This window comes from Kwoniella dendrophila, chromosome 4 (genome assembly GCF_036810415.1).
Source record: "Kwoniella dendrophila CBS 6074 chromosome 4, complete sequence".
NCBI lineage: Eukaryota > Fungi > Basidiomycota > Tremellomycetes > Tremellales > Cryptococcaceae > Kwoniella > Kwoniella dendrophila.
The window spans coordinates 1396527-1408169 of record NC_089479.1 but is presented as its reverse complement, the minus strand read 5'-3'; the positions used below and the strand labels follow the sequence as shown (position 1 = coordinate 1408169).

The 11643-nt window shown below is 39.3% G+C and overlaps 3 protein-coding genes across 3 annotated transcripts; all 3 read right to left on the bottom strand.

Moving 5' to 3' along the window:
* Window positions 1–95: 95 nt before the first annotated feature.
* On the bottom strand, window positions 96–886 carry L201_003631 (uncharacterized protein; the record flags this gene model as incomplete). The annotated part of the gene is made up of 4 exons (XM_066219384.1): window positions 96–188; window positions 281–377; window positions 500–648; window positions 857–886. The coding sequence occupies 4 exons, from the start codon at window positions 884–886 to the stop codon at window positions 96–98; spliced, it is 369 nt and encodes a 122-aa protein (XP_066075481.1).
* Window positions 887–2005: 1119 nt separating this feature from the next.
* L201_003630 (uncharacterized protein) lies at window positions 2006–2791 on the bottom strand (the record flags this gene model as incomplete). Its single annotated transcript, XM_066219383.1, has 4 exons — window positions 2006–2104; window positions 2198–2294; window positions 2408–2553; window positions 2726–2791. 4 exons carry the CDS (start codon window positions 2789–2791, stop codon window positions 2006–2008), a joined length of 408 nt encoding a protein of 135 aa, XP_066075480.1.
* A 3586-nt stretch (window positions 2792–6377) lies between these two features.
* On the bottom strand, window positions 6378–7267 carry L201_003629 (uncharacterized protein; the record flags this gene model as incomplete). Its single annotated transcript, XM_066219382.1, has 4 exons — window positions 6378–6587; window positions 6727–6814; window positions 6906–7057; window positions 7181–7267. The coding sequence occupies 4 exons, from the start codon at window positions 7265–7267 to the stop codon at window positions 6378–6380; spliced, it is 537 nt and encodes a 178-aa protein (XP_066075479.1).
* Window positions 7268–11643: the final 4376 nt, after the last annotated feature.

Here is an 11643-nt window from a genome sequence, read left to right as displayed (position 1 = left end):
AAATTCGTATAAAACCTATGAAGCCATATATCACCTATGAAGAGAAACTGTGGACTACGGAAATTGTAAATTCCGAAGCTTAGTTAATGAGCTTCTTAAAGTTGGGGTTCTTCGTCCATTGAGCAGTTGAGGTTTTCTCTTTTAACGTAGATTTTAGCGTTGTCTTGCATGTGAACTTGTTCGGGGGTCTAGGGAAGAATGGAGAAGTCAGTATTAAGTTCTGGTTTTTGATATCAAGGCTATACAGATGAGAGCATATACAAAAGTCAAATAGACTTACTTGATCACCTCTGAGTTTGATAGCACCATGGACGGGGTTTTGACCACCCATCATACCGGTTTCGGGTTCATCGGATTGTCTTCTGAAGTAAAGGAATCTATATGAAGGCAGGATGACGTCAGCTTGGCTTTATTGGGTGGACGAAGAGGATATGGTGGCAGAGATGATATAGGAAGAAGGGAAAGTGCGTAGAAATAGGAAAAGTGCAAAGCAACTCACTCGAAATCTTTAAGAGGAGTTTCGGGTTCTACTTCTTTTTGCCATTTGTTGAAGAGCATTTCGAGTTTTTCGTTCATTTTGATGGTAGATTTGAATGGTTTGTTGTCGCAAACGGGTTTACCACTTTCAACTCTTTTGATTTCGTAAACCTGATTAGAGAAAATACCATCAGCTTTAGCAGTATTGCTGTTTGAAGGAAGGGATAGAGATAGCCAATGCGAAGTAGTTGAGGGAGGAAGATGAGAGATTCAAAGGTCTATTCGGGGAAGATGGTCGAGGTGAAGAAGTTTCGATTGTATAGGAGTGAAGTGAAGGTGTGAGAGTATGAGAGGAAGTGGAAAGTTTTTTAGTACTCACGGTAACATTGATTTCTCTATTTGAAGACATTTTGTTAAAGTTGATTTTTGTTTGGTTTGGTTTGTTAGTTTTGTAGTATTTAGAGTTATTGGTTTGTAATTTATTTATTTTTTGGATGAAGAAAGAAAGAAAAGAAAAGAGAAATCCGAGTTAAGTCTGAAGGGTTTATATATCTTTTTCCAGCTATTTATCTTTCAGTCACAAAGTCGATTTTCCATAAGACATCTTCGTGAGGAATACGACGGTACTTGAACCTTTCAGAGTCCCCATCATCTTCATCTTGGTAACACCCTAAACGTCATTTTCACCATCAGAAACGATGCTGATCATACCATTTTAGACCAATTTGATGATATCAAACCCAATTTTGATACCGGTTATATTGAAAACATCAGGTGATATCTTGATAAAATTGTTTTTAGTACTGTTTCAATCCTCCAAAGGAGGGTTGGTCAATCATCTCGGGAGTATTGAACCATGATGGAAGAAATCGGAATAAGGTGGAACAGCTGAGGAAGACAGGAAAGATACCACGAAAGTGAAAAGATAAAGGAGGGTCTTCCACTTATCTTGGCAATTTATTTTTTAGATTTGAGAACATTACTATGATTTTGGCACTCCCCACTGTCTCATCCGACTTTTAGTGTGATCGGTGCCTGCAGATCAATCTTGTGATTCGACTTCTACCTTTATATTCCAACGGGCATTCCTTTCCTTCCCTTGGTCATCACCGTAGGATATCTTCGATTTCATGATGTGCACAGGTAAGGTATCTCGCTTAAAGGATAAGAGAGTAAATGACGTACATATATTGATGACGTGTCTGAGAGATATATCAATTTTCTCGCTTTAATCCGTGTTAATACGATATTTTGATATTCCAGAAGGATCTCGAGCCGGAACTTGTTGATGTGTGTAGAAGTTAGAGTGGGGAAGATTGTGGAATGTAGAATCATGCATGTAGTGGCAAATTTGGTTTTATAGTAGTATAGTACAATGTGGCGATGATGAGAGGATTGATGGATTTACAGGTTCGTTTTGGCCTGTATAATGCGTTTTTGAATAGCGGCGTCAGCGATCGCTTTTATGTTGGCCAAAGTAAAGATAAAAACTGTAACACTCACAAGGTTAGAGATACCATCCTATGACTTATTCTCTCGCCTCCGGATTTCTAGTATAATCAACATGTAACGACTTGTCCTTGAAGTAGATTTTTACGCCATCTTGCCAATGGAGTGATTCTGGAGTCTGTTTTCATAACAATAATCAGTAAAGATTAAACTACGATAACAAAGTCTAATCTACTGCGGGAAATACCATATTGAGCTGAAACGCCCTTACCTGATGGCCATATAAAGTAGCTGGGAGGTGGACAGCGCCTGATCCATTCTCGTCCTTCGATTTAGGTATTGGATCACCCATGGGAAATTGTAGCCAACTGTAGCAGTAAGAAGAAAGGCAAAGTAAGCGACAGATGATCATGTGGCTAATTTCAGGTGTTTTCAACTCTTGTAATAGGAAAAAGCTCGGGTTGTGAGATGGAATACTTACACTAAATCGTCGAGGGGAATCTTGACATGAAGCTGGTCATGTATTCTCCTGAATAGAACATCTAATTTCTCTTGATTACCTAAGGGGGCCAACAATGCTGGACCAATGATCAATCCTTCATCGCTTCCCACGGTAATTTCATGAACCTAGCACGCATGATTAGCTTTGTCCGTCTTCTCTCACATCCACTCTGAAGCTCTAGTAGTCCATGACAGGGGATGATGGATGATCAAACCAGATGGAAGGATGTTTGCGTGAAAGAAATTCAATGGACTTAATCAGGTAAGGAAAAAAAAAGTGGTTGTGAGAAGGACAAACCGTAATCTCTGTTATATCTGAAGTGGCTGTCGATTTTAAATCTTCGGTAGCCTTAATACTCTCCATCTTATCTCGCTATCTTTTAGGTTATAATCTCTAAAAGGGAATTCACCGGTTATGTTTCCTGCTGGAACTTATCATGAAAGAAATATGACGACAATCTAAAGAAGGGAAGAAAGAAGTGTGATCAATGATAGAACATAGCAAAGCGCATGATGTCTGAGGATCTCGATTATTGATCAATTAAATTGTGTAAATGCCACGAAATCTTGGATGAGAAAGGAATGTTCAATAATATTACGTATTCAAAACAGACATTCCTCAAAATGGGATTTGAACCTTATTTTAGAGAACTCACCGGCATGCCGAGGAATGTCATTTACTAATGAAAGATGACTAATTCTAAGAGGCGGAATTACCAAGTACAGTATTTTTTCCAATTTTCGCCACTTCTACATGTACTTTGTGCTACTATGAGTTTTTATGTTATGTATGTTAAGTGAGGTACTGGAATTTCCTCCCTTTTCCCCTTACTTATATATAATTACTTGGGATGATATGTAGGCATAAAATCTTGTCGTCATCATGCTGATGTCAAAAAACCAAAGAATGAGTCTCATAAACTGGGTACAAGAATTACATACCGTGTACTAGTACAAAGGAATGATGATTTAATTTTGCATCATCAACTTGCGAGCTTGACTTACGTCCTTCAATCCTGAGCGTAATTATTCTTGTTTTCTATCTTGTCATTTACAGTAGATCATTTCGACAGATCTGATTCGCATTCAACTTCCAAAAATCTGAACTGTAGAGCGATCGACCTTTCCGTCACATAATTGGCGAAATGGGAATGAAATAACAGCTCAACTTTGCTATTACTACGTTCGTTTTCTTATAATCAACGTCTTCCCCCCCCCCCCCCCCCCCTCCTTCTCCAGCATTCATCTTCAGGGTTTCTGGTTCACCTGAATTTGCCAGTAGTTGTAATATATAGCAGTGATTTAGATCATCAGTATACGCGGAGAAGTCTAGGTGTTTCGCATCATAAAGATCGTATCAAGCATTCGACGATATCGTGAGTGACACTTCTGTTGTTCTAGACCGTCGCTTCCTTCAATTGGAATAGAAAGGTCACTAGCCAAATCTCACATTGTTGACTAATTCCATTTTATTTTACTAGTACAGTCCAGTTACACTATCATACTTCACGATCTTCACTTGACACAGCATGTGCTGATCATTCTCAATATTACACATCATCCCCTAGATTTTCAATATCACACGTCATGCAACTTAAGCTTGAGTGCTAGCTCTTTCGATTCGCCTTTATCTTTTCGCTGAACCCAAAGAGGTACATTGCTGGCAAGGACGCGAGATATAGGAGTCTGTTTACTTGCAAGAGATGAGGTTAGCAATAAATCTATGTTTCGGAAGTTGGGATCAGAAGAGTAAGGGGAGCGTTTCCATCACAAATACAGGTGAGGGTCAGAATGAGCCACTCACGTCTTGGGTTTCAACACCTGCTGGGTTATTGATTGAACCAGGACCAAAACCATTAGAGACAGGATGTGGACTACCGAGAAGATAGAAGATAAACCTAAGAATGGTCAGCATCAACGTTGGAATATCTCTAGGCGAATGGTGAATTATTCGGCAACGACAAGCTTAGCATCAAGCGGATAGGACAACTGTATGAATGGAGTATTTCTGCTAGGTGATGTGGATAGTCGACTTACCCGAAGGATTCAAGAGGTTCTTTATGATAATGATGTGGTGTATGCCATCAGTGAAAATACTAGAGAATTCTTGATTCCAAAGCCACAACAATGGAATAAGGGGAGAGAATATGGTGATCTTTGAGAACAGCAAGGTTATTATAGAGATCGTGTATCTAAATAGGGACTCAAGAGGTTTAGATCAATTGGTTGCAAAAGGCTCTTTGGAGTGTGGAAAAGAATTGTATTCTCAATCGAACGTACCTGGATTTGGACTTCGATGTGGAATCCGCTCATTGCGCTTCTTTGCTTTGATTGGCAAATTCGATAAGATCGCGTTGGTTGAAGAGATGAGAATGATCAATCGATGATGTAGAAAGTGCAATGGAAGGAATAAATAGGTAGAAAATGGGGGAAATTATGAGATCTAAGTAAATATTGTTCAAGCTCACGTAGCTTATATGTGTATCGTTTGCTGCGTCTGTTACTTGCTGATTCATATACAGTTTACCTCATAAGTTACAATCAAAAACATAGAAGTCTCCCTTTACACCGCCAATCCAACAAAAAATCAAACAACACCGTCAACTCCACGAAAACTAGCGATTCCTCACCACGACACGTCAACCCGATTTGCCGAAACGGATGCACAGGTGCTTGAGTTTAGAAAGGGTTGCCAGTGCGATACTGTCTGGTTTCTCAACAAATATACATGCACAGCTTCAGCAATATCTGGTCACATAACCATTGCTCGACTCAACGTACACATTTGAGACGATAGTACTGTTCTCGTATTATATTGAAAGAGATCTATCATGCAATTGGCTGGAGGAAGACCCGAATTCCGCCACTTTTCGTGACATCAGCGAATCAAACAATAAACACTTTCCAAATACGTAACGCTGGATGGAGATCGTCAATTGTAATGGAATAAGTATATAGAAGTCCATCGATACTGGGTTACACATTGTGATTAGCGTATCTACGTCAACCTGATGGTTATGAAGCAGAAGTCGGGTTCTTTCAAAAATAGCGAAATGATTCTGCAAATATGCAAATATACAAAAGATCACGATTCGTCATCCGATCGCACTGCGTAACTTGGCTGCTCATCAGAGAGCTCGCTCAAATAATGGGGTTATACCTGTTCTCCTGTTGAATTCTTCGAACACAAAATATCTTGCCTTGGACCATGTATTTTAGAAGATGGTTTGTACACTGCTGATCATGGCAGTACTAGGCTCTGTTTCCCGTTACGCTTCGTGGATCGTTCTGTGTACCGTCACTACCGCTAAATTTGTTTTTGGTAAGGGTACTCCCGAGCTGACTTTAGTGGAAGGTATGTGGATAAAAATAGACTTCGCCACCAAGAACGGGATTTCGAAGAACATCTTTTCGTCTACATCACGACGGTGCAAAGCAACGTTATAGAATCTCCATGGATAGCTTGATGAGTAGACTCGCACTCATCAGGAGTACTGTACCATTTGTGATCACAATTCCGCAAATGCTCTAACAAGCAAGTTGGCTGACTGCCAGATTCAAACTTTCCCACCATTCGAACTGCACAAGCCATATGGACATTGGTATTCTGTACTTTTTTAGAATTATGTATCGCACGATAGGTTTGAATGACATGGATGCATACACATATACATAACATAAAAATTGATTTTACATTCTTGTTGACGACCCATTTTGCAAACCTAGAAAAAATCCCAAAAGAAATGCTACGAACTCGAATTCTGATTATTTCCAAAACATCTATAATTGGATGATTTATACTGTATATCGTCACTACTCTTCTTCCAACAAACGCTTTTCTCGTCATTTCCTTTTCGAACTAAACGTTCACACCTAAAATACTTGAATACAGTACATGAATTTTCTCGCATCATATATCTATCCTTCTTTATCAGATCAAGTGAATTTGGTCAATCGCCATCAGGCGTTCCGTCTTGGATATGCCTTCTATAAGATGGTGGAGGTAGATAGTTTGAAGTGTCACCATCTGGGATGGGACTGAACGGTAATGTCTCAAGGGATGAAGGTGGAGATTGAGGTTCCGATATAGGTCTAGGTAAAATAACTAAATTTCTAGCAAAGATTATCGTTCCATTTTGTAAATTGAGTGAATAAGGCGTCTGGAAATGATAGTGAATTGCAAAATGGACAGATTAGCTAGACAGACTTGTACGATACATCAGAGCTTCATTCATCGCAACTGACATGAACTGTCTTAAGCTTGTTAACAGGAATTGTGAAGGCAGAGATTCAGCTTACATGCTCGCCGTTTAGCTGTCTAGGTTCATTTTCACCTTTGGGTGGTTTCGGAAATGGAGTTGGATGATTAAAGGGATATCTCGCGTAACTGGTCATTTTGAGACCTAAGTTAGCGACTCTTCGTATCATAACGTTGTCGTGCACAAGAAGTGGATTGGTAATAGAAGTGTATAACTTACTACCAGGAGGAAAAGGGAATGTCCTTATTATTCTCAGTCTCCCATAATTCGAATAATAAGTCTAATGGTAAATGCAGCTCTAACATATATGGACCTTGTGATGGGGATACAATAGCTTGTCCATCCAACTGAAAACTCTTGATTTCCCGTATCTGAGAATTATTGCGGCATGAATTAGCATAATGTCTGTGATACCAATATGTTTTGTTTTCAGTATCAAGGTCAAGGCAAACGCTCCAGACTTGCTGGATTTACTGCAAAATGATATAACTCACCCATACAAGGACTTTTTCCTTTGATTCCACTCTCTCATATTTACTTCTCCTCTTCTTCAGCGGTATATTATCCTCCGAATCGTACATGGCACTGGAGCTGTCGTCGAGTGAAACAGCTTGGTGTGGCTCTTATAAGGGTTAAAAGATGACTGCTGAGAAGTTCTGAAGCTCGAAATGTGTACTATAGGGGACCGCCACTTTCTGACAAGCTTATCTACCGACAGTCAATGCTATGGTATGGGAAAAGTAGCTACAATACCTAAAGTATCTGAGGTTGGTCACTCCCGGAAATTATTGAAAGTATGTCTGAATTTAGAGGAATGTTTGGTTTTCAGGGTCAATGTTTTCTTTTGTTGCTAACGACAAGTTTTGTTTTGATATTTAAATAGATACTTGATGTCTAATACAACTTGATGACTTTAGCTTCATATCAACTTGAGGTATAGTCGTAGTCGTGATGACTGCTCGCAAGCTGTACTGGGTACCTTTACAACTTGAACTGACTAAGGGATGTTGATCAAACGTCAATAGGGTAAAGCGACCTTAGGATGATATCATATTGGTAAAAGAGAGATGATCAATATTGGTAAAGGAATGTTTGATTTTGACAGGAATGTAAAGTATAAATAAAAAAAGAGAGCTACAGTGGATAGTATGAAGGGAGAAGTAAAAGGGGTACATACACCTAATACGGGATGATCTGATCTGCTGGAATCTGAGTCTGAAGAGTAGGGTTGAAAGGGGTCTTAGTTCTTTTTAGTTTTTTCAATCTGATGATGTATCTTTTTACGATTGGGTTACAAACCAAAAGGTCGGCATTGCTTATGACAACGCACTACACCCAAAGCACAAAGTAGATGAGACTTTACCTGGTCATACCAAAGGTATACTCACTGTATGCAGTATGTAGTTGAATTTCGTTTTGTGTTGTGTAATGAGCCGACTGTATTCCTTTTGCCACATTCCTATTCCTCTGGAATCGCTCTTGGCAACAACTGTATAGTCAACGATTCTGTCGTATGTATACACAGATCCGTTGTATTCTTTCCTTTCACATGTAAGGGTAAAAAGACCTAGCCTGAATTATAAGTAACCAGCTGTCCTGTGCCCTTAAATGGTATAGAAGACAAGCCGTGAATTGTAAATGAAAACGTGATGAGAATCGATTTTTGACTAAGATTGATTACGAGTCGCAAAAGAGCGACACTTATAATATGGATAATGATAATCACTGTAGCGTTAATAAATTTTAAGTATAATGGTAAGTATAATGAAGTAATCAAACGGGTAAAACAGGCGGATCAACAAAATCGAAGAAACGGCGAAAACCGTGTATGGTCTGATAAGACGATGATGTGCATCGTCAAGAAGTATTATATATCGTACATATGTAATGATGCTACAAAAGACATAACATCCTTCAATGATCCCGCGACCGAAAAGAAATCTCCATCAACTCTTTTGTGTGATGCCCCTGCCGGGAAGGTGTAGAGTAGCGTACTACCGTAATTGGAGTGTAAAGCGGGTTGAAAAGTTCGACCAGATTTGTGTTTGTTGGAGATGTCGTTTGCCTGTAGTGGGTTACTGATTGAGACTGTTAAGCTTACTTCAATCTGAATTTCTGGCGTTCTGTGAACCTGTCACAAAGGTAATAAAGATATGGAGAAAGCGAGACCTCAGACTATATGTCTTAAAATCTCAGTGGGATAATCGAAAAGAGATAAAATGTCCACAAAAGTGCGTGTGCTAGCCGAAGCTGGAGAATTTAGGCCTACCTCAGCAGACAGCCTTACCTGCAAACCCAACGAGTTCATCACATCGGGCTGCTTATATACGCTTGCCTTGACTTGATCGGAAGCGAATATATGTATTGCACCATTAGCAAGGCGGATAAGGGGTGAAAAGCGAGCTGGTCTAATGGGTTGCTCGAGGACGATGACCTCCATGACCCCTTTGCGTACGGACAAGCTTCAGATCTCTACTTCATATAGTAAAATGTCCGACAGCAATTGGCACTAATAGTCGGTTGCGAAGAGCAACAAGTTCCAAGACTGGCAATGGTAGATATGTGGTTGTGAAGTTTTGAATAGACTACAGTAGTTTTGTGTTTATGATGGTCTATCTCCCTTCGTACTTCTTTCACGCAACTCGTATCAAGGAGAATTTCTTATGTGACTGATTGTTTATCTCGGATGAGCACCAGGGGAGAGAACTTCTCAACCAGGAAGTAATAATATGGAACCCAGAGGAGAACTGGAAAGTAGATGATATGTAGTACAGCGAAAGAAATGTGTCGATGAAGCGCTTTCTGGAGGAGATTTCACGGCTGTGGAAGCAGTTTCAATTGTATGATGTGGCGCAAGCAGTCTATATGATCATAACACCCGTAGAACTATGTTCACAGTAATGTATATAAAGTGTAATGAATGGGAGGAAAGAAGTGATGAAGAAACGGGGGATCTTTGAATTTCTGTGAGGAAAACAGATAAACGTACTGGTAAAAGCCACCTCCTTTATTCCCTCTCCCCATTCCAGCTATTTGACTACTCTACATTTAAAATCGCCTTCCCTATTTTGGTTACTATCTAAGTTTCTATTACTAAGCATGTCCTCAAAAGTTAAAAGGTATGATATCAAGTGCTGTGATGGTTAGACAACGAAATGATACGGTGTGCGTTTGGTAATGTGTTGGTTTGCCCTAATGTCAAGTTGGGATAGCAGGACATGATAATGAGTAGAAAAGACTACTTCAGCCTGGGGAGGTGTCAGATTTTTGCAGTATAAAAACAAGTATCCGTATACCATCAATAGGAAGGCGACTTACTAGACTCAGGTTCTGCTTTGCTGCCCTTGTGATGCAGATTTGGAGAGTCTGGCATTATTGTACTATAATTCTCGATATTATATTTTCAGAGTACCTTTTTTCAAAAATTGATTCCCGTAAAAGTTTAAATTCTCTGGCAAAGTTGAATCATGCCGAGTTTATTGGGTGACGTACAAATTGATGAGTCATACGGATTGAGTTCTGGAAAAAGTTTGAAAAGTGATTTAAATATAAAGTAGAGATCTAAAAATAATGTGTGGAAGAGGAAAGTCAAAAGGCTTTCTTCAAAATACTGCCTCGGCAAATGAGGAAGATAGGAAGTGCACTGTTAAATACTGTACATTACCAGGAACAAAATGATTATTTCATTTTTTCATTTGTGACGAATGGTTTTTCTTTTGCTTTCGTGTTATATAACAAAGTGGAAAAGGGAAACTTCTTGCCTTTGGCGATCAGATCAGATGAGAAGTATGTACTACTTTTCACTGGAATCAACGATCATATGACGCAAGAAGTATCACTTTGAAAGTACAAATTAATCTGTATTGAAAGGGGGTTATGTGCAGATATTCAAGTGGCGAAAGCAGCACAACCACCCGAAACTAACATACCTAGAATTGTTTTGGTAGCATCAACTGACACAGTTAATACCTCAAATATATGCATGCTACAAAGAATCAGGACGTTTGATGTATCTACAGACTCCTTTACAACCGATACACAGTGACAGAAGAGATCCCCAGCTCGAATTTGGATTAAAATCAACATGACGCAATATGAGAGCTGTATCCTGGCTATCCCGTTAACAGTATTAATATGATTCCCACACAAGGTGTAACAGCAGAACGCATATTTGCTGCGACGCTTTGTGACACTACTTGCATACATATTTATAATTTTGATCATCTGCATCTCATTTCAAAACCTCTTTCATATAAAAAGTGCCTGATGAATATGAATTATGAGTGGGAATCTGAGGGGTAAGAGGAGACAATCCCTGGGGATATTATGATGGCATTCCTCGGAGTGAAAAAATTGGAATTGAAATTGGAACCAATTGAACCCTGATTAACATCCTGTGCTTTAACGCGCTGATTCCCATTTTGTACTGAAATACTGAAATTAACCATCTTTTACCGTTACCGTAAGCAAGGTGATTTTCGCCACTTTCATACTGTAAGGCTAGATGCAGTCAAAACATTTCTTTTACAGCTTCAGCATGAAAACCTCGACGTGTTTCTGTAGAGTATTTTCTTGCTAAAAGTATCGCATTTATCTTGGATAATAAGTCCAACAAGTCATTTCAGAGCTACCATCTACAGTAAATGTCCACTTGGAGGCACTCAATTCTGGTTGGTCAATCGGTATTTGGCTTCACTCTACCCACGTAAAAGGAGTTCAACAATCTTTCAGAACCAGCTTGTCAGCAATCTCCTACTCTCCCAAGGAGCCATTCATCCGAGGTCATCTGGATAAAACAGCTGCGAATTGTAAGCGAATTCGATGGTTAGCTCATCATCACATTGCTCATCTCTAAAATTTGAGAATTATAAGATGGATATTCAGTACGAAGTTGTAGTGAACAGCTTTTAATTTTGGGTCTGGAGATATTGTGATAGGAATACATCTTAAATATCTA